Source organism: Manis pentadactyla, chromosome 1 (genome assembly GCF_030020395.1).
Source record: "Manis pentadactyla isolate mManPen7 chromosome 1, mManPen7.hap1, whole genome shotgun sequence".
Lineage (NCBI taxonomy): Eukaryota > Metazoa > Chordata > Mammalia > Pholidota > Manidae > Manis > Manis pentadactyla.
The window spans coordinates 118098226-118119173 of record NC_080019.1 but is presented as its reverse complement, the minus strand read 5'-3'; the positions used below and the strand labels follow the sequence as shown (position 1 = coordinate 118119173).

Here is a 20948-nt window from a genome sequence, read left to right as displayed (position 1 = left end):
AAGATGATGTATTTTGCAATTTGTAAACCACTATGAAGTTTGAAGAGGTTATGTTGTACTGCTAAGGCATTGAATTTGAGAGTTGTGAGAAATCTAAAACATTACTTAATTCAATCACTCATTTTGCAGAGGGAGTTTGTGGGAGTATTTCTTTAGCAAAAAGACTCAAAATCCCCAAACACATAAAGTGAGGGATGGATCACTGGTGAACCTTGAGGAGGCTCAGTGCAAACCAAGGGACAGCCACACAGCACGGAGGCCACAGAGGCCTGCACAGGCACCCCAATAGTGCCGACAATAAACACTTCCTAAGCCTTAGGATATGGCAGGCAGGTGCAATGTCCTCTATGTTCTTCGTCTCTTTCAAACCTCACCGCAAGGAAGTAGGTTCAGTGATTATGCCCATCTTACAGAAGAGCAAACTGGGGCATTGAAAGGTTAAATATCATGGCCATAGTCATGCCGCTGGAGAATGGGAAGCCAATGTGAACCCAGGCAGTCTGGATCCAGCACTTGCCATGTTAGCCATCATATTATGATGCCCCTGAAGCTTTACTTGGCTTAAGATGATGCAACCAGGGCAGGTTTTTCTGTGTGGGAGCCCTCAAGGTCAGGGGGGTGAGCTTGAGATAAATAGCAGCAGGTAGCAATATCTGAGCTGACTTCCAGATGCCACAACAGAAAGGGTGAGAGGGTAGAGAAGCCTCCTGGGGAAGGATATTTGGGGTATGGAATGTAAAAACAGCAGTGAAAACACTTACTGAAGCGACCCTTTCTAATATTAAGTACTTAGATACATTCCCTGACAGTCCTCATGGCACAGCACTGAAAGGCCTGGATGGAGAAATTGTGAGAAAGGATAAGAAGAAAACTGGGGAACTCATCCCGAGACCACCCCACTGCCCGTGGCAGCCCTCACTTGGCACATAGGCATGGCCTGTGCCAGAGGGCCTTTGCTAACTGTCTACAGATCCTCACGACTAACAAGTAACCTTGAGGTCTGAGGTGAAGCTTGCTGCTCTGCTCTTGGTCTCTCCATCTAGTGGAAGCCCTTGTGTTAGCCTGCCTCCCCTAAGGACACACACAGGGTGAAGACTGGATGCAAATACCCACTCTGTGGCCACACTGCTATTTAAAGGACTATATGTCCCTGATCCAGATAAAAGACAAAGTTCAAAGGACAAGCTAGATAGTTCTACCAGAACAGCAGATCCAGAGAGACCCCAACCACATTTTCTCCCAAATTCAGGCGGATACAGCATCTGTATGTGGAGAGCAGACCATCACTACAAAGGTTACAAAGAAAGGAAGCAAGCAACAGGGATTCTTCTACATGACAGGACCAGGGAAAGAGGTGAGCAGGAAGGAGGATGAAGAAACATAAAACCATAAAATGGGAATTTCATAAGAAAGACAAAGAAAAGTGAAAAATTATGTTTTTCCCCCATAACAAGGAAAATCTCCCTTAGCTAAATAAAATTTGACTCCTCAGAACAATCAGATTCACTGCATGCTGAGCAGAAATATTGGGATGAAGGTGAGGGGATCTCTGTCTAAATCCAGGGTAGTAAAATCACTGAATCCCACAAATAAAGCTTACAGATCAAACAAGAAAAGGGGGCTGGAGGGACCGTGAAATAGGTGGAAGGGATCAAGAGATATAAAGCTTCCAGTTATAAAATAAATAAGTCACAGGGATGAAAGGAACAGCATAGGAAATAGTTAATAATATTATAAAACTTGACATGGTGAGATGGTAACTGGATTTATCAAGGTGAACATTTTGTGATTGTATATAGTTGTTGAATCACTGTGTTGTACGCCTGAAACTAGCAGTGTATGTCAAAACAAAAATTTACTAAATTGGGAAAAGAATCAGGCTGTCATTAGATTTCTCATCGACAACAGTAACACTAAATGATAGTGTAGAAATATTTATTGAATATTGAAGTAAAGGGAATTTGACCCTACAATTCTAGTTGCAGCCAAACTTTGACTCAAGTATGAAAGCAAAAATAAGTAATTTTCAGTATACAAGGACTCAGGAAATAAATCGTCCACACAGTCTTTCCAAAAAAAGAAAAAAAATTACTTTATAAAAGTACGCAACAGGAAAAAAAAAAAATCAGGATGATGAATTCAAGAAAGAAAGAAAAAAGCAGCAAACAACAAACAGTGAAAAAAATGTTATAGTTTATTAATAATGTGGTGGTGCAATTTAATGTAAGAACAAATTATTTTAAAAGAGATATTATAAATTTAAACTATTACAACACATTCTCCAAATTGTTTTAATAACCCTTTGGATTAAGCAGGCAGGAAAAGAATCCTCAAACCTCATTTGGTGTACATTTTGGGGTCTGGGTATATAGGCATATCCTAGGTTTCCCTTGGTAGAGAAACATGTTTGAAAATATTTCATCTATATTGTTTGGTTTATTTATATTACTAGATAAGACATGAATTACTTTTTTAGGTATAGAAAAAATATATATTTTAGCTTTGAAGAAAGCACTAAGATTCTTGATGGAAGATGTGACAAAGTGGGATAAAAACTTCCCCTGACTCACAAAAAAAAACAACTGCAGTTTCACTTAACTTTGGGCTAAGGATATTTTCTGAAATATGTAAATACTGTCATTACTCCCTTTAAAGGAACCCGGGAGCTAAAGCAAACCTAACCCCATTGGTTATCCCAACATACAGTGTAACTGACCACAACTAATTTCCCCTGACGACTGCTCTTGTCCAGTGATTAACCAATCTTTCACTGCAGAGAGCATGCATGTGCCCCAGATTATTTCAAGGTAGTGGTGGCGGTGGTATTTGGGTCGATAAGGGTGAATGAGTCTGTGTACACATACTCCACTATTGATCTTAGGGAAAAGGTTTACCTCTTTAAACAGGGTCTTAAAATTTGCAGAGGAGAAACTATAACATTCCACGAAGAAGGTTCAAATGGCTAAATGAAATATTGGAATACCCCCTCTTGGCTGTAGGCCTGTTACTTTCAAAGAAGTTTTTATGCCTCAGCACCAAAAATATCTTTTCTCATCTGAATACCCAATCAGAGGATGATTCATAGCGAAAGGCGAACAGGAAAACTTTGACATTCGCTTCTAGAAAGTCGCATTGACTCAAGCCAGCGAAATGCCTAAGAATCTACCAGCCCTGCTATCATTATCTGACCTTCATACGCCAAACAGAAAACGGCGAGATAATCGTGGAGTAAACTTCCACTGCTGCTGGTATTGCCAAGGCCACAGTCAGCCCTACAAATCAGCTCCAGCTCACTAAGGTCCAAAGAAACAAGGTGAAGGGCCAGGAAGAAATAAGCATCTCGACCACTCCATGGTATGTTCTCATGGACCAAGACATTCTTATATTCTCATTGCACAGAAAGGACAAGCATTTCAGAGTGGGTGAAAGCTTTTGCTAAGCATTTTGGTTTTGCATACTTCCTCGACTCTTAATCTTTATAGCTTGGATCTCCTTTGTTACCCAGCCTCCTCCTTTCTCACCCAACTGCCAGGCAGCAGAAGGGATGATCTCTACGACAAGTGTGTCCAAACAATGTCAAGTAGGTCCCGTGGCCTATTTCTGTGAGTTAGTGAATGAGCGTGGCCATGGCTGTGGGCCAGAGCTCTCTGTCTACAAGCAAATTTCTGTCACTCCACACCTGTGACCATGATAGTATTAGATTAAGGGTCACCAGACACAGATTCCAGCACCAGTTCTGCTAAAACCACAATAGATTTTTAAATTATTGTTGATAAATACATAAAATGAGTAAGTGTATATGTGACTATAATCTGCCCTTCACCATACACATATATGAGCTTTGAAGTTGTTTTCACAAGAACAGAAATGAGTTGGCCTACAAAGTTTTGAGACTGACTTTAAGACGAGACCATTAATGATTTCAGAGGTTTCTCTTCTTCCTTCCCTTTTTAACTAACTCTGGGCATTTCCCCAAGTTGAGTGTATGGCTCACATTACACTGTTCTCATCTACTCTTCAGAAAAGTTACCTCTTTCAGTAGCTTTATTGATCAACCTCTTGGGGCAGACATAAATCACCTCTTGCTCTCCTGTCCTGAAGTTCATCTGAATGTACATAATTTTCTAGGAGGGTAGGAAGAAAGTCATTGTGAAGAAATCACAAGGGGATGAATTTCAGTTCAGAAGAGAAATAAGTTTTTGACTCTTGGAGTAAACAGGGATGGACACAATGGTCTGTTCTTGAGGTGGAGGACCTGGGTTACAGCAGCAAATGTGCCACGTGGCCTGGATGAGTGGAAAGAAGAGATGGAAACTGGAAGCGTGCAGTCACTGGAGAGCATGTGAGGAAAAGCAGGCCACAGGACTGAGCCACAGCAGAGAGGCAGATCAGGAGGTACCAACAGGGAGTCACAAAGAAAAGTCAAGTAAAGATGTCACGAAAAGAGGAAGTTACATTTTGGGCACCTGAACTCAAAGCCATCAGGTGTCAGCAGCTAAGTCCCAGAGGAGCTCACGGAAGTCTACCAGACAACTCAGAGTTGTTTGCATGGGGTTTCCCACAACACGTTTCACCTTCTGGTATGTTACAAGTGCCACGTGGCAGCCAACTGCAGGTCTGGGGATGTCGCCCTTATAGTTAAAATAACAAACATCTGCAATAAACTGTCAATGATTTCAGAGTAAAGGCCAAAATCCACAGCCAGAAATGCATGCCTAGCACACCTATTTTGTGTTTTCCTTCCTCTGTTTCTTCTTACTTTATTATGAAAATTCCATCCCCTCATATGAAAATTAAGGTTCTACCCAGCCCTCAAAGTTCAGTTCAACTGAAATTGTTTCCAAGAATTCTTCTTGTAGATCTCCAGTCATAGTTAGTTGATTTCCCCCACCTGGTACCATAACATGGGACTTAAGATTGTGCTTCTGTGCTTCTGATCAAAGCATGATGACTAAGGCATAATTTGCCATTGGACACTTTAAGACATATATATATATATATATATATATATATATATACACACACACACATCTTCCAACTTGATTCGGAGGTCATGCATGTGATCCATCTCCTTATCCTGCAACGTTGCCTCGCTGATAATAGTCACCCATACATATTTTGTAAAATAGACAAAAAAAAAAGAGACTCTACCAAAAGGGACCTGAATTATGATCTTTAATCTCCTTGAAAACCTGAAATTCATTAATTATTAGATTATTCCCCTTTTGAAACTACTCTAAGCAGTGCTATATACCTGCTCATCAATTGGCTGAAGTTGGAAGAAATTACCACTGTGGCATCAGGTCAGAACAAAGCTGGCTGTCCTAAGGCTGAGATTCAGTGCACTAGACCCAGGATGCAAAGTTTGAAAGCTATAATCCCCCGTATATGTGCCTGAATTATAGAAGGTACTCAACTTAGAGTGAATGAAGAGTAAGGAATGAATGAAATGACTGCTAAATGGTCACTCAAAACCTCATAGGCACTGAGCTCAAATGATACTGACAGAAAAGATAAAGACCTAACTTGTTTTCCAAGATGCATTTTTCCCATAAAAATGAAAATTCTTAAAACAAGAATTCTTGACACTAAATGTTTATTTGCCTTTTGCAACGAAAAAAAAATGTACAGCATATGGAAAAAACGCAAAGCCCAGCAGACTCCAGCAGTACCTGGTCCTTCCAATAAAAGCATGTAACCCCTCCTCTGAGCCTCAGTGCCTAACAGGCTGATAGAGGATTAAAGAGAAACCATGTGCATAGGCCATCCAGTACAGCAGAAGAAGGACAAATCCAGAAGTCAACATTTCTCACATTCAGTAAGAGTCAGAAACTACGGGATTTATACCTGCTTGGGTCTCAGTTTCCCTATTTGCAAAGAAAGGGAATTAATTCACTTAGCAAGTACTTGAAAAGGTTGTAACTAGATGCCTGGCACCAGGGATGGTCTAAGTGATCTCCAAGCTCTGAAAATCTTATAATTCTTATAGTTGTACTTGGTAGACATTCTTTGGCTCTGACCTGAAAATTTGGCTGGAAACATGAACAGACATCTACATAAAAACACACATTTACCAGCTATAATTTGGACTCAGCAGCATGAGGTTTTACCATGGCTTAGAGGAAAAAGTGCAAAATTGTCTCCAAAGATTATATTACTTTAGGCTCCATTATAGTTTGTATCTAAAGGTGGTGCAAATATGGCCAGAGCAAGGCCAAGCCACTGTCACATCTCATCACCACCACACAGGGGAGGGCATGCCTTTTCTCTTTTGAACTTGCCAACAACTTCTATATATTCAAGAATAACATGCTTCTCCTACCAGATTTGTCCTTTTCCATTTGGCAAACTCTATTTTATTTTTTATCCATCTTTCTTCTGTTTTGCAGAGAACATAAGCCAACATGGCAACTGGTTTTTTGTTTATTTCCTTCCTTTTCAAAAACAAAGTCATGGTTTCAGTTTAGTTACAAGGACAACGCTCATATAGAAAAAGACAGGAACTGTGTGTGAAAGCCCCATATTTGAATGATTTTTAATTAAATGAAACCCTTGGATGAAGCCTTCTTATTATTCTCACTGTTATTTTTATACATTAATAATTGCAACAGCAAAATATCTATGTAGCCATTTCAAATAGATCTGTATTTCATTTAATTATTAGAAATAAATACAGTTACCCTATTTTTAATTATGAGAAAACTGGGATTTACTGTGACCTGCTCAAAATGGTCCAGCTAGAATAAGCTTGCTCAGCTAGTATTCAAATATGAGTCTTCTATCATGAGGTCAAACAAACTTTTTAGAACTAAAGATTGCAAATACAATGAAGTAGTTTCCATAACAACCCATGAAAGCAAGTAGACTAAGTTTTTAATTATGTACAATAAATAATATGCAAAGAATCAATCTCAACAAAATAAAAGTAAATGTATATAAAAGACACACTTTAAGGTATTATTTCTTTTCATTGTTAATTTAAAAAAAGACTAAAAATAAGGAAAATCAATCATTATTTTTATTTGCCAAGGGTTCTGTCTGTTGCATAAAATAAATATAAACTTTGTAGGACTCCTGTCCATTACTGGCACCTACTCCTTGATTTTATTAGCTTATAGAAAGATAAAATGTGGGAAATATGTAACATAAATGCCTAGGACATAAAATGTTTTTATAGCCTTTAAAAACCTAGTCTCCAGTTCAATTGGATGGATCTCACTGGTTATAACTGGAACTCACTATTTTCAACAGATCAATAACATAAAAAGCTTTGTCTATTACTTAAGATCTACTCTATGAAAATACAGTCCCCAAGAACTCCACATGACTCATTTCCCCCTCTTCTTCTCCATGTCTTTGTTTAGGTCAGAGGCCTTCTTGACCATGCCTGCCCTAGATAAGCCATATCCATCTCCCTTTCCCGACCCTCAACACTATCTCATTCCAATGTACTTTGTAAGGTATGTGTTTTGTTAGGTCCACTAGTTTCACTAACATATTTCATGAGGGCACAGTCCTGTCTTTTTTGCTATAAAATTCCTAGCTCCCAAAGGGCACACACACAGGCACACAGAATATTTGCTGAATGAATCATTTCTTTCTTTGTCTCCTCCAACGTGAAATTCAGGAGAAAGAAAGCCAGAAATGAACTGAACCACTTAAGCAGTTATTTCCTGTGGATTTTCCTCTTTTTAACATATCATGGGAAATACTAAGTATACATAAGGGTAGACTGGATAATAGAATGAGCCTCTATGCATCCAACAATAATCGACTCATAACTAATCTTGTTTCACTATCTCCTCACTCAGTAGCTCCCTAGTCTTGTAATTTTGAAACAAATATCAGGAACTATTCTACTTCATCCACAAATATTGCTGATGTTTCTCTAAAAGGTTAGGACTGTTTGTTTTTGTTGTTTTTTTTTTATCTTCAACATATCTGTAATAGCACCATCACCAGTAAAACACTACAACAATTCTATGACTTTGTTAGTTTTCCTGTCTTGAATGGCATTTAGCTGCCTAAATGGTGGCAGTGCGTCACCACTGTTCCTATGTGATCACAGGCCAAGAACTATGTCTAATGTGGCTCTGGCTTTAGCCAGGAGTTACTTTGTAATCAACACTCATTAGAGTACCACAGTTGCCCATAATCAATGTATACTATAATGTGCATCCTTGACCTCAGAAGAAAAATCCCTAAAGATGTTAGTTGTTGCTTTTGCTAGATGTTACTGACCAATTAGGACTCACAGTGATCAACCAGAGCCTTAAGGTATCAGCCTTACTCATGTAGAATGCAATGTTTGAGAATAGAGAAAAGGGCAATAAAAAGTACAGTTGTGTATCCTCAGGACAACAAGAAAATGTGGATTTCTCAAAGAGCTTTCCTAAAAAATGGGTTTCAGTTTGGAAACAAAATTAGTAGGTAAAAGGATTTCCAGGGCTTCAGAGGGCAAGCCAGCAGAACGCTGAGAAGCTTGAGTTGGACATTTTGCATTAAAGTACCTTAGCTCTTTGTGAGTTGTGAAGCTCTCTTTTTGGCTCTGGATAAATGTTTATCCACCACAGAAACAAACGCTGAATTCATGAGCTTCCTAGCATTGCTAATAAACATGACTTCAACCTCAAATCTTACCTGTGCCCTGAAAGCACCTTCATCAAGGGGTGGTGGAGGAGGGAAGTTTCCAGAGCCAGATGGAAGAGCAATGGGATCATCTAGAGGTGGAGGTGGGGGTGGAAGAAAATCACCTATGGAAAGGAAATACACAAAGGAAGTTAATAGGCAAGAAATTTTACAGTACTCTTAAAAAATATGTACTTGTTAGCATTTTACTTCTTTGTAATTGGCTTTGACATATAATTTCTTGTCTGGTACAGCAACGATTCCCTATTTTAGTTCTCCATTTAATTAGTAGCCTTAACTATCAGAAGACTGAGGGCTAGATTTGATACTTTGAAGTGACAGAAACGCTAGTCAAGAAGGCTGAGTACATTTGTCCAGAACAAGGAAGGTGCTTGGGTGGTAGATTACTGAGGTCTATCAGATTTGGTATCTAACCTCAATCAAGTTTCAATCAAGCAGAGGAGGAAAAAGTATATATTCAAGTAAGAATAATACAAGATGAGATGTATTGAAATGGACAAACAACTCCTCTGGAAGTTAAGATATAGGAAAGTTTATGTACAGGTGGAAGAACAAGAAAGGCTTTACTGGAGCATTTAATTACCCCTGAAAATTACAATGTAAACAGCAAGTCTACCCTAGGCAGAGAGGCAAAAGAATAAAGACAGGTAAAAAAATTCAGGGCCTACAGAATAAAGAGCAAGTTACAATATAGTATAAACATAGGGATACTAAATAATATCAGTGGGTTATATTAAAAATAAGAGCAATGGTGAAAATAAGCTTTTCATGAGAAGCTAACATGCCTAGCCAGCAGTATAACTTTCATCATGCATGCAGTGGGGATCTAGCAAGCATTTCTGAGAAAGGAACACTTGGTTACAATATGATTTGCTAAAGACTAATCCAAAAGTACATGCAAGACAGATTAGGAGAAACTGGAATAAGAAACATCTGATACACAAAACAGGGAGAAGCAATGAGGGTTTGGCATATCAAGAAACCCCAGCAACAGCACACTGAAGTGAGAATTCTGAGAAGGGTGCACCTAATCTCTAAGACCTGTGGGGCAGATGTGTACCCAAGAGCCCCATGTGTTCCTGCTATGAAATCTTTCTAAATACTCTCTACAAGAAATTCTGCTGGGAAAAGGAATCATCTCTTTTTTATTTTTTTAAGATTTTCTATTTCTCCTTTTCCTTTCAAGAACAGAATTTTCCATGTCTTAGGGAAACAATCTCCACTCTTTATGGATAAGTAGCTTCTGCTTGCATCCCAGCTATGCAGCCCTTAGTGATAGGGCAGCCGTCTCTGCCACTCAGGGAGTTCCTTTTGGATAGTAGCATGCATCACAACTTAGGTCTTCAGAAGATGAGTCTAAATTGCACAGTGGAAGGATGGTGTCTTGATTGGTTTTTCTGATACATCTTTGAGATGATTCACTTGGGCTCCATTTGCTTTATATATAAGTAAATAGTCCTTGAGTTGCAAGAGTAGTTAACAGTTGTTAAATCTAGGTCCTACACATAACCAAGCAGCCAAACACATTTTCTTTAGAGTGCGCTGCTTTTCTGGACTGTCACTGTGCACCAAGCAGTATGCTAAGACTTTCACAGGCTATCTGTTAGCGTTACAATTCTCTTTTGACGGCTCTCAAACTTTAAAGTGAATCAGGAACTCTGAAAGGTCCTGTTAAAACACAGATTTCTAGGTTGCACCCCCGCAGGTACTGATTCAGTAGGTCTAGGGTGGGGCCTGATAATGTGCATTTCTAATAAGTCCCCAGATGATGCCAATGCTATTTGTCCTGGGATCACACTTTGAGAACACTTCATTTAAGCAAAGTACCACATTATCCCTATTCTAGAACCCATAGAAAGGTTAAATGACTTATGTTGTATAGAAATATTTTTACTTTTCTTCCCCTTCTGGCTGTGCACATCTAGAGACACACTCTGCCCATGCATGGCCTTGTCAGGATGATATGGCTCATACACCTTTGTTAACTCCAATAATCCAAACATTGGTTACATACTAGAATCTGTAGGGAAGCACACCTAAAAATACTGGTGCCCAAACTCCCCCTCACTTCCCTTTAATCAGAATCTTAGGGATGAGAGAAAGGGAATGGGGAGGGGCGCATGCCAGCATTCCTTCAAAACCCGAGATTCTAATGTACAGTCAGGATTGAGAAACTAATTTGACCTTGATTTGGTCAACATAACACTAAAAAATATTTAACACCAAATTAAGTAAAAAGGAGTTTTTACTTGTCACCAAGTTCTCTTCTGCCTTTAGAAGTCATAACATACCAGAAGAATGTTCACTATGAGATCTTAAGTGATAAGCAAAAGATGCTGATGAAGACTTGAGTACCAAATTCCTTTTCAAATACTAATTTTCAGGTTCAAATCTTCAATCTGGACTCAAGTTTCTTCATACCCAATTTAAAGGAGAATCTCTGAGCACCTTCTTATACTTCACCATATTCTATTTTGTCACAGAGAATTGTCAGAGCACTGAATAGTATCAGAACTGAACAAAATATTGAACATCATATATAAAGGTAGAAACAGAGGCCTTAAAAAGTCACATGAACAATCCAAATTCTTAAAGAATAAAAAGTACAACTGCCTTTCTCTGATGTCCCTTCCAACCAAACCCTTCTTGACTATTCTGTTCTAGAAATTAAATGCATAGGGAGCACAGGTTGATGGCAGTCTCAGAAGGGTGAAAAGGAACAGAGAAGGGGCATGGAATGTGTTTTCTAAGAAATAACCTGAAAATAAAAAACTCACAAATCTAGGCTGTTTATTTTAGGTAAGATTTGGCAGATTTTTAAAAGCCCTAGTGATAACTTCATAGTAATTCTCTGCTTTTTTTTTTTGATCAGTTACTAAGCTAGACCAAAGTTTTCAGTTCTTCAAGCTCTACCATCATAGGCTTCTTGATGCATCCTGTAGGGTGGAGCTCACATTTTAAAATTAAGTGGAAGAATGGGTAAATGTCCAGAACACACACGATAAAGGGACAGAAAACGACTCCTTTGGAAAGAAATTTAACTAGTCAACATAGTTGGGTGGAAAAACTCTTAATAACGAATCTTAAATCAGGCTAAGAACTTTTGTGAGAATTCTTACAGCTCATCATTTTGTAACAAAGGAAAATGCCTTTAAGTTTCAGTAAGAACATATTCAGCTCAAGAGAGAAGGCAAAATGTCCATGTTTAAGGAAGATGGCAAAATGTAAAGAACAAAATTACGTGTGTGTGTGTGTGTGTGTGTGTGTGTGTACAGCTGAGAGGGATCATTCTCACTCCAGCAGAGTTTTTTAAAACATCTGGCTCAGAAGCTTAGGTGGCAACCCCCTAGAGTTCAGAATCAGCTGCACTACCTCTCAACTAGTAACGATAAGCTGTGGACCTCACATTAGTGCATTCCCCACCCTCTCTGCTTGCCGGGGAAATTCAAAGGTAACTCCAAGAGCCTGTGGATTACAGGGGCATTGAAAAATCAAACAGGCAAGCCAAAAGGAACACACCATGAGGCAGTTGGGGCAGTCCAGTGATACATAAAATCTAAAATAGAAAGATCTGGTCTTAGAAGAAGTGGTGTGGTCACAGACACATGCTTACAAGCCTACTTCCCTCCCTACCCTTTTTGCCAGCATCCAAAGCCCACACACACACAAAATACCTTTATCCCTCAACTACAGGGTAAAGCAGTTTACTCAAGGTTGCACAGCTAGTGAAATACAGAGCTGGAAATGGATCCTCACTTTGCCTTGGAGACAAGCAAGGATTGCAAACCATTCAGCTAATATTCAAAGGGTTTCTGCTTTGTGCCAGAGGAAGCACATGAAGCAATTAAAGGGTAAGTTGGGCAAATGAAAGTATTATATCCCTGATTTCTAAACACTACCTTACGCCAGCTTATTTCCCAAAATAGCCTGCTATGCATACCATTAACTTGAAAAAGGAGTAGGGAAAAGCGACCAAGAACCAGCTATGTGTACTTGCTCAAGCTATCTTTTCTATTCTAGAGGTAAAAAGATAGTGCCACTGAGAGGCAGATATGGCTACCTGATAGCAGCTGCATTACTGCTGAGCAAGGTACTAGGGCTGTAACATGGGTTGGGCATATATGAAAAGCATCGACCTGAACGCAGAGCTTGCTTACCCCTTCATGAAATAAAGGTCCCCATCAGAGGGGAAAAAATAACAAGAATTTACCAGCAAAGGTGATAAATTACTGGTCACGTGTGATTCAAGTGGAAAAACCTAAGAGAATAAATGAACTTAGATCATCAATGAAGTCTGGATTCATTTATGATGGTTTAACAAAAAGCATCATCCATTTTGTTCTTCACCAAATGTCCATGTAATCCTACACACGCACACAGGGAATTAGGGAACAACCCCTTTTGTGCCTAGTATGCAGTTCTATAGTCATCTAGAGCATCTGTAATACTTGACTGCATTTATGTATATATATGGTTATTCTCTCCTAGTTGAACTGAAGTTCCAACAAGTAGAACCCACTCATAATTTATCTTTAAATCCCCTCCACCTAGCAGAAGGTTTGGACCATTTAATCAATCAACTGGTATTTTAAAGTGACCTAATGTTTTAGATGCTGTTCAAACATCAATGTCCAAGTCACTAGCATTTTATGTAGACCCTGATTGAGCAAGTCTAGGGTGAGTTCTGAAAGCCTGCATTTCTAACAGGCTCCCAGATGACACTGCTATAGATTCATGGAGTGACATGGCTCTAGGGCTCTTCCAGCTGATAGCTGTTGGTTCTCGGACTTTATAATGTAGAGAACTGTTTATTGTTTATGGAATATCTAAAATTAAGTTAAGCATAAGTAAAATCACTTAAGAGCTCCTCAAATTAAGAATTTAAATTATGAGTGTACAAGATACTGGGTTGGAACACACACACAAAGGTGAAAAATTTTAATTATCTTGCCAAATGGTAAGCTTCAAGTAAAGACAGTTCTTTTTCCATTAATAGTAACCAGTAGAGAAAGGAAACATGTTTGAAAGAAAACAGTATCAAATTCAAGTCTGAAAACATAAGAACCAAATCCCAGCTATCTCCTATCTTTCAGAAGAGTCAGTGCTAGCACCTCAGGTTCCATTTTCCTCACCCATTAAACAAGGACAATGATACCCACATCATGATGTCACTCTGTGGATTGACTTTGAACCTTTTTTGGCCACAATCCATAAAAAAGAAATAACCTTTTATAAAAATCATGATGCAATGCTGCTATCTGGACATATATAAATCAGTATGTGAGTACCTGAAACAAGGGTTTCATGAATTCTTACTCAACTGCGAGTAATGCACACTGAAAACATCTGTCATGTTTACTAATTTACAAAGTGTTAGTTGTGGGCCAGTAAAGTTACTGTGACCCATAAGTGGGTCTCCCCCTACAGTGTGAACACCGCTAAGCTAAATTACATTTAAATGACATGTACAATGTCTACATGATATATGACAACTCTTGTTTCTTTTCATTTATGTGTAAGAGGACAACTGAGCCTAAACTTGTCCGCTCTGCAGAGATCAGATCTGAGATGATGAGGCTCTCTGCAGAAGGCTGAGTGAAGAGGGCAAGTGAGATGACACAAACGTAACAGGAGCGGCCACCTCCGTAAGGTGACAGTTCTGTCACAGCTGCAGCATTCTCCTCATAGGTTAGAGACAACTTGTTATGAAACCAAGCAACTGAAGACTTTACTTACAATTTCACCCTCACCTGCATTTTCTTGAAGTAAAATCCATGTGCCAAAAAGGAAACTAAACCAGAAAGCACACTGAATGACATATTTTTTAAAACAAAGCTTCACGGTTAGGACAGCATGTCTAATGGTATTATTTGCGTGATAACATATATATGTATGTTTTTCATGGAGTGCCTTTGAAATGGATTCCCAAGAAACTGTTAATAGCAAACCCCCCCTAAGAAGCAGCTGAATTTTACAAATGGGAAACAAGAATGAAAAGAAAGTTACTTTTTATTATATAAAATTTTAACCTGTCATTATTTTATCCATTTATAATTTTAAAATAACACACACAAAACAAAGAGAAATGTTCAGTACTTAGAAACGTGTCATCTGCAAATGCTAAGCTGAATAAGATTTTAAACACTACCAGGAAATACTGGGATATGGCAGAAGTCAAGAAACCATTGAGGGTAGGTTCCACTTAATGCATCACATCTCAGTCTTCTCAACATACTTGCTATCCACTGGTTGTAACTAAAATTATGAAAGAAATTGTCCTGATTTACCAAATGTGTGGTTCCTATCAGAGATAGGGGAAAAAGCCCACCCGCTCCTAGAGCCTCAAAGCCCACAACACCATCTCAGGGTGACCACACACCTCCGTTCTGGAGAGAGATTAAGCACAAATGGAGCTAACCTGGGTTCCCATTTCGCTCCCGTTCTTTGTGCGGCCCCTTTGAGAAGTCTCTGGGAGAAGGGGTAATCACCATGGGAAGGTCAGGCATTCGGGGCTCTTGGACCTCCTTGTCACAGGAAGAGTGACAGCACGCCCCTCCCCCTAAACAGCACATCTTCATTTGTGAGATGCACAACCCTGACAGGGTAACTCCAATTCTTTAATTCTCACACAAGACATTTTTGAAGCTCAGGCTTATCTTATGCATCTTTATATATTAGAAAATTAACCTTTCTATTCCCCTTCCATTTTTATTTTCTGCTGCTTAACTAAAAATATATATTGTTGATTCTGATGGCACTTAATTTTCTAAGCAATGTCATTTAAATGCAAGGACTAATACTCAAAATAGTGATGCAACAATCTTGATGATGGTAGAGGAAAATCATCACTCTTGTATGTAATGTGTATGTAAGTAAGAGTGTAAGAGAGAAAAGTCTCTCAAGAAAACTTGGCAACAGTTATCAAAACCCTTAAAAATATGCATACACTTTGATACAACAATACCACTTCTAATAAATTATCCCACCAAAGAAGTAACTGAAGAGCACACAGTGGCATGTTCAAAATTCTTCATTACAATTAAATATAATAGAAAGAATCAGAATGCCCATTAATAAAATATTGGTTAAAAAAAAAAAAGCAATTGCAGTCACACAATGAAAATTGTGTAGCCATCAAAATGATGTTGATCTAGATCTGACATCTAGGTATCCATTGACTGAGTGCATTTTACCTGTCAGGTGTTATTCTAGACTTTAGGAGGAAATCAGACAAATAAATAAAGTGCTTCACTCATGGAATTTACATTTACACTCTATCAGGAGAACACTTAAAAATAAACTGAATAAAATGTACTTAGTTTCAAAGTACTAAATAAAGATACAGAGCAAGGAAGAGGAAGGGATTGCTAGGTGGTGGAAGAATGTTGCAATTTTAAAGAGAAAGGTTGGGAAATGTCTCACCGAGGTGGTATTTGAACAAAGACCTAAATCTAGTTAGGGAGTGAGTCATGGAGAATCTAGGAGAGGAACACGCAAAACTGTTTCTGATATATTAACATGAAAGGAAAAAAGTGGGCTACTGAATAGTGTTCATAACATGGTCTTATTTTTGTATAAATCTATATGCTAACAATGGCTATGGATAGCTCTTGGGATGGCAAGTATTGTTTTTTTTTTTTCCTTCTCCTTTTGGTTTAATTATTGTACAATAAAATGAATTGCAGGCACACATTTTTTTAAAAATCAAGAGGAGGATACTTTGAAATGAATCTCGGAATCTACTCAAACTCAGTGTTTAATTTTAATGCATCACTATATTTACCCAAGCCAAAATCCAATGTCTCTGTCATCTTTCTAAATAACTTAGCTTGAAATGCTCTCTGAGATTCTCAAATTAAAAGCAAGAAGAATTATTATCCTAAAGTAGATGAAATCTCCCTCGTTTCCAAATGGGCCGTTTCACACCACATTTAGTTAATACAGAATCTTTGGGCCCTCACTCACTGAGTTGAAGGGTTCTCACATTTAATTGCAAATAAAGAGTCTGCATTAAGGTGAAACACCTTCGTGCATCATATCCAAGCATGCTGTATTTCTCCAACTCACAGTGGTTTCCATTTTTTGAAAAATAAATTCAATTTCTTACTTGAAAACACTGAATGATTTTCAAATAATATGAAATTAGGAGGACAGTCTGGTTCTGCAAACGGACTGAAACCAAATGTCATTTTTGAGTCCACCAAGGGTCATTTGTCTTATAAAAACATGGTAATTGCTACCCCAACAACAAACCACACCACATATTTTGACTTCCAAGGATGGGCATTCGAAGTAAATAGGGCAATGAATTAAACCTAAGCATCAACTTTCTACCAGCTATTTAGATATCTTCAACCCCATTACCAAAAAGTAGAATTCTCTGTTTATTAAAAATGAAATAAAAATTAAAAATCCATGTTGCAGACAGAGAATGAAGCAACAGTCCAGAAAAATAAAGAAAAATCTCAATTTACCACTGGAAAAAGAAGCTGGAAAACAAATGCCAGTGTGCTGAGAGACTATCCCAAACATAACCCTTTCCCATAGAGACAGGATATCACCCTTTGGTGGCCACTGAGGCCAGAAGCTTACCTTTCTCCCCAAGACAGAGAGGAAGCTTGAGAGAGTGTGGTTTCACAATTAAAAAACTTTAAATGGCTCATTTAAGTTACTTCACCACTGCTGTATCTAGATAGAGTCAACCATCCTGCTCAATGACAAAACGTTGCTCTGTCCTGATTGAGCTCTATTAGAGCACACAGTCTGTTCTTTGTTAGTTAAACTGCTTATCTATTGTTTCTCCTACTAGGCCGTAAGCTCCTTGAGGGCAGACTCTTTGTTTTACTAATTTCTATATAGATTTTTTTTAAAATAATTCTACAGTTTTTATTCAGTGGACTAAGTCAAGAAACCATCCCAAGATCTATTTATACCTGCATGAGTGAATGATCAGCTGATCCTGATAAACTGCAAAATTATCCTTACACCATGGATGCTGATTCTGTGGTCTTGGCTGTTAAACTGGTAACTTTTGTAAGTTTAACTGCGTATCTATTATTTCTCCTACTAGACTGTAAGCTCCTTGAGGGCAGAATCCCTGCTTTACTAATCTCTATATAGAACATATACAGAACATAGGAGATACATAATAAATAGTAATAACATTATTATTATAAATCCATATTATATTAAACTGCATCAAACTCTGAAAGAATTAATGTTTGCATTTTTTTGCCCCTTTCAATACAGGTCAATACAGTACAGTAGTGGTGGGTCATACGTCCTCCGTGATGTCAACAGTTAATAACACCAATCTTAAAGCAGCTCCCTCAATTTGCTGTTGGTTTTGTTGTTTCTACACATTACCTTACTGAGAGCATGGTTTCAAGAAGCAGGCACTGAATCCTCATCCCTAAGTCACCTCCTGCCTATGGGGGCATCCTAGCCTCTGGAAACACCACAACCATATGCACTGTCCTTGAGCTTTCTTCTGCAGTTAAAGATTTGTAGACAGATCTTAACAGTGTATCCCACAAGCTATCTAGAAACTCCTTTGAATCCTTTGAATTTTGGAGAGACAGATCTCTTCCCATAAAGGAGAACTAAGAATGGAGGAGGAACAGGGAAATAAAGGATGAGAAAGGAGAGATATGGACAGAATCTCAAAATGTTAGTACTTGAAGTGTTGAAAGAGATCCAACTTTCAATGGAAGGTGTAATCAGAATCTCACAGGGCACTTTTTTTCTACTACACATACCCAGGCCTCTCTAGAATTCTTAAGTCAGAATTGTTGAGGTTGGGACCCCAGGCACAAGCAGCTTGACCAGGTCCCTGGATGACCGTAATGTGCAGCCCTTCTTGAGAGTCACTGATTTCTGTGAGAAACAAAGACTGAGGAACTATTCTAGATTAAAGGAGATGAAGGAGGCAAGGCAACTAAATGCAACCTATGATTCTGGATAGGATCCTAAACAAGAAGAAGGTATTTGTAGGACAACTGATGAACTCTGGATAAAGTCCGTACATTAGCACATAGTAGTGTGTCAGTGTGTTCATGACCTGGGTCTGGTAATGGTATTGTAATGATGTAAGATGCCAACAATTGGGGAAATCAGACAAAGGTTAAGTGAGAATCTTCCATACTCTTCCTCACTGTGTCACTGAAATTATTTCAGAATGAGAAGTCAAAATTTATTTTTAAATTTTCAGAAGAAAAAAAAAGTCATTGTCCTAGTCCAGGAACTATCTTATAGGTGGAGATATTTTTGACCAGCATAGTAAGGAGAAACAGTCAAATAGTGTAGAACCATACCAAGAAATCCACTGTGGTCCCCTAATCTCCTCACTTCGAGCTGAGGACACATTTACCACAGTATATGGCAGATTTAGTGTAAGAAACTGAGACCTTTTGGGTATGATAAGGAAACTTGCTCTGCCCCTACTACTTCCGAAGACAGTGAAGAAGAGAACGAGATCTCACTCTTACAGAGACTTGAGATAGATGATCAGGAACACATTAAATATCTTCAACAAAATCCAGGCTGACTGCAGCATGGATAGACCAGTAATCCTGGTCTGATGACCACCAGCAGTGAAATCCCATAAAGCTTCCTTTCTCCCACTGTTGGAGTCCATTCCCCCGGCTCAGGGAACTCTTGAGGATGAGAATGATGGGATGAGGCCAGGGGCTTTCTGCGATTTCTCCAGTCTTCATCTTTTATGCACAAATGACTTCAAATTCTTTTCACTGAGAAATTCTTGTTACTATTTATATAAAATGATGCCAGCCATTACTCACTCTCCTTCAACTCTGCCATTTCATCAAGTCTGAGGCTTAGAAAATGCATAAATGCTTTAAAAATAATCAAATGGAGACACTCATTTCATTTCAAGGTGGTTGTTTTTTGGCATGCATTTTTTTTTTCCAAAGGCATACTAGAGCTGACAGGTACTTGCTCTAAAAATTTACTTCACCATCTGCTAGCTGAAATATTGCTTTCATGGATTTATATTGTATTAAAAGGTCACTGGCTGTTTAAGTCTTAAACAGTTTTAATCATTCTAAAAGTCTCAACAGTAAGAAAAGGAAGCTCAGAACAAACAGCAGCAGGGACTCTAATTAAAAGGGCCAATTCATCTAATTTTATTTGGGGTTAATTATTCAGGATTCACTCTTTGATGTGTAAGGAATAGCAATTAGTAATTTTAGTGATTTGAGAATCATTGGAGGTGTAATCAGTTAAAATGAGTGAGTGTTTACAACACAAGATGGTGAATTAGTCTCTCTCAGCTGGAGAACAGGAACATTAGGCTCCAAGAGATCAAGGCTAAGGATTTGAGACCTTAGTTATAACAGTCACTTCAAAATAAAACACATGTCAACAGCATCTAGCATTCTGTTTGCCCTTAGCAAGGCAAGGCACAGAAGCTTCATGAAATTACCATTAACTAGAGTTCCATCCTTGCTGCTGTCTGCAACCACTGCCTTCTATTTGGCTCTTGCCACCATGGAAACCATAAATGCATTACATTAAAAAAGCAATTCTAAATGAATACAACATTTATAAAAAACATAAGACCCAGAATAATCATGACAACTCATTCTACGTCCCCATCTCTGATTGACAGGTGGGCATTTACACCTGAATCTCAAACTCAGTGCTCAAAACTAAATTCAGATACCCCCAACCAATAGACCTTATCTCCCGTGTCCTCTATCGTCCTACCTACTTCATTGCAATTCTCCCAACCACAAAGATTGGGAGAAACCCATTTTCTCATTTTTGGTTCTATCCATAGTCACAAAATACAGTAAGCTATAGTAAATTTTACCAATTTTTTCAAATTCATTTACTCCTCTCCACCTCTACTGCCACCAAAATGCCTAATGCCTAGTTACCTCATATCTTCACTTACAGAACAGCCCAAATGGTTCCCATTCTTCCACCCTGGTCCTTTCCAACTAATTTTATGCACTATTGCCAGACTGAAAATTTCCATTGGCCCCCAAATAATCAAAACAATCTTGAAAAAGGACAAAGTTGAAGGACTCTCTCTTCCTGATTTCAAAACTCACTACAAAGCTACAGTAATCACAACAGTGTGGTGCAGGCATGAGGACAGACATGCAGAATAATGAAATAGAGTAGAGAGCCCAGAAATAAGCCCTCAGGTATATGACCAATTGAGTCCATGGCAATGCACTGGAGTTCTAGGGAATGATGGTTTGGGAGTGTTAGGGGCTTCCAAAGGCTTGACAGTACCTCATCCTGGACAGGCAGAACCTTACAACAGGAGG

General features: G+C 38.6%; 1 protein-coding gene across 13 annotated transcripts in view; it reads right to left on the bottom strand.

Moving 5' to 3' along the window:
* The window catches only part of LPP (LIM domain containing preferred translocation partner in lipoma), a 632552-nt gene that overhangs the window by 346422 nt on the left and 265182 nt on the right, over nt 1-20948 (bottom strand). For all 13 annotated transcript variants that reach the window (XR_008997202.1, XM_036875183.2, XM_057501065.1 and 10 more), the window contains one exon: nt 8641-8753. Coding sequence is in view for 12 of the 13 variants with exons in the window: in XM_036875183.2 (XP_036731078.2) it covers nt 8641-8753 (113 nt within the window). In the remaining variant the exon portion in view is untranslated. The remainder of the gene's footprint in view (nt 1-8640; nt 8754-20948) is intronic.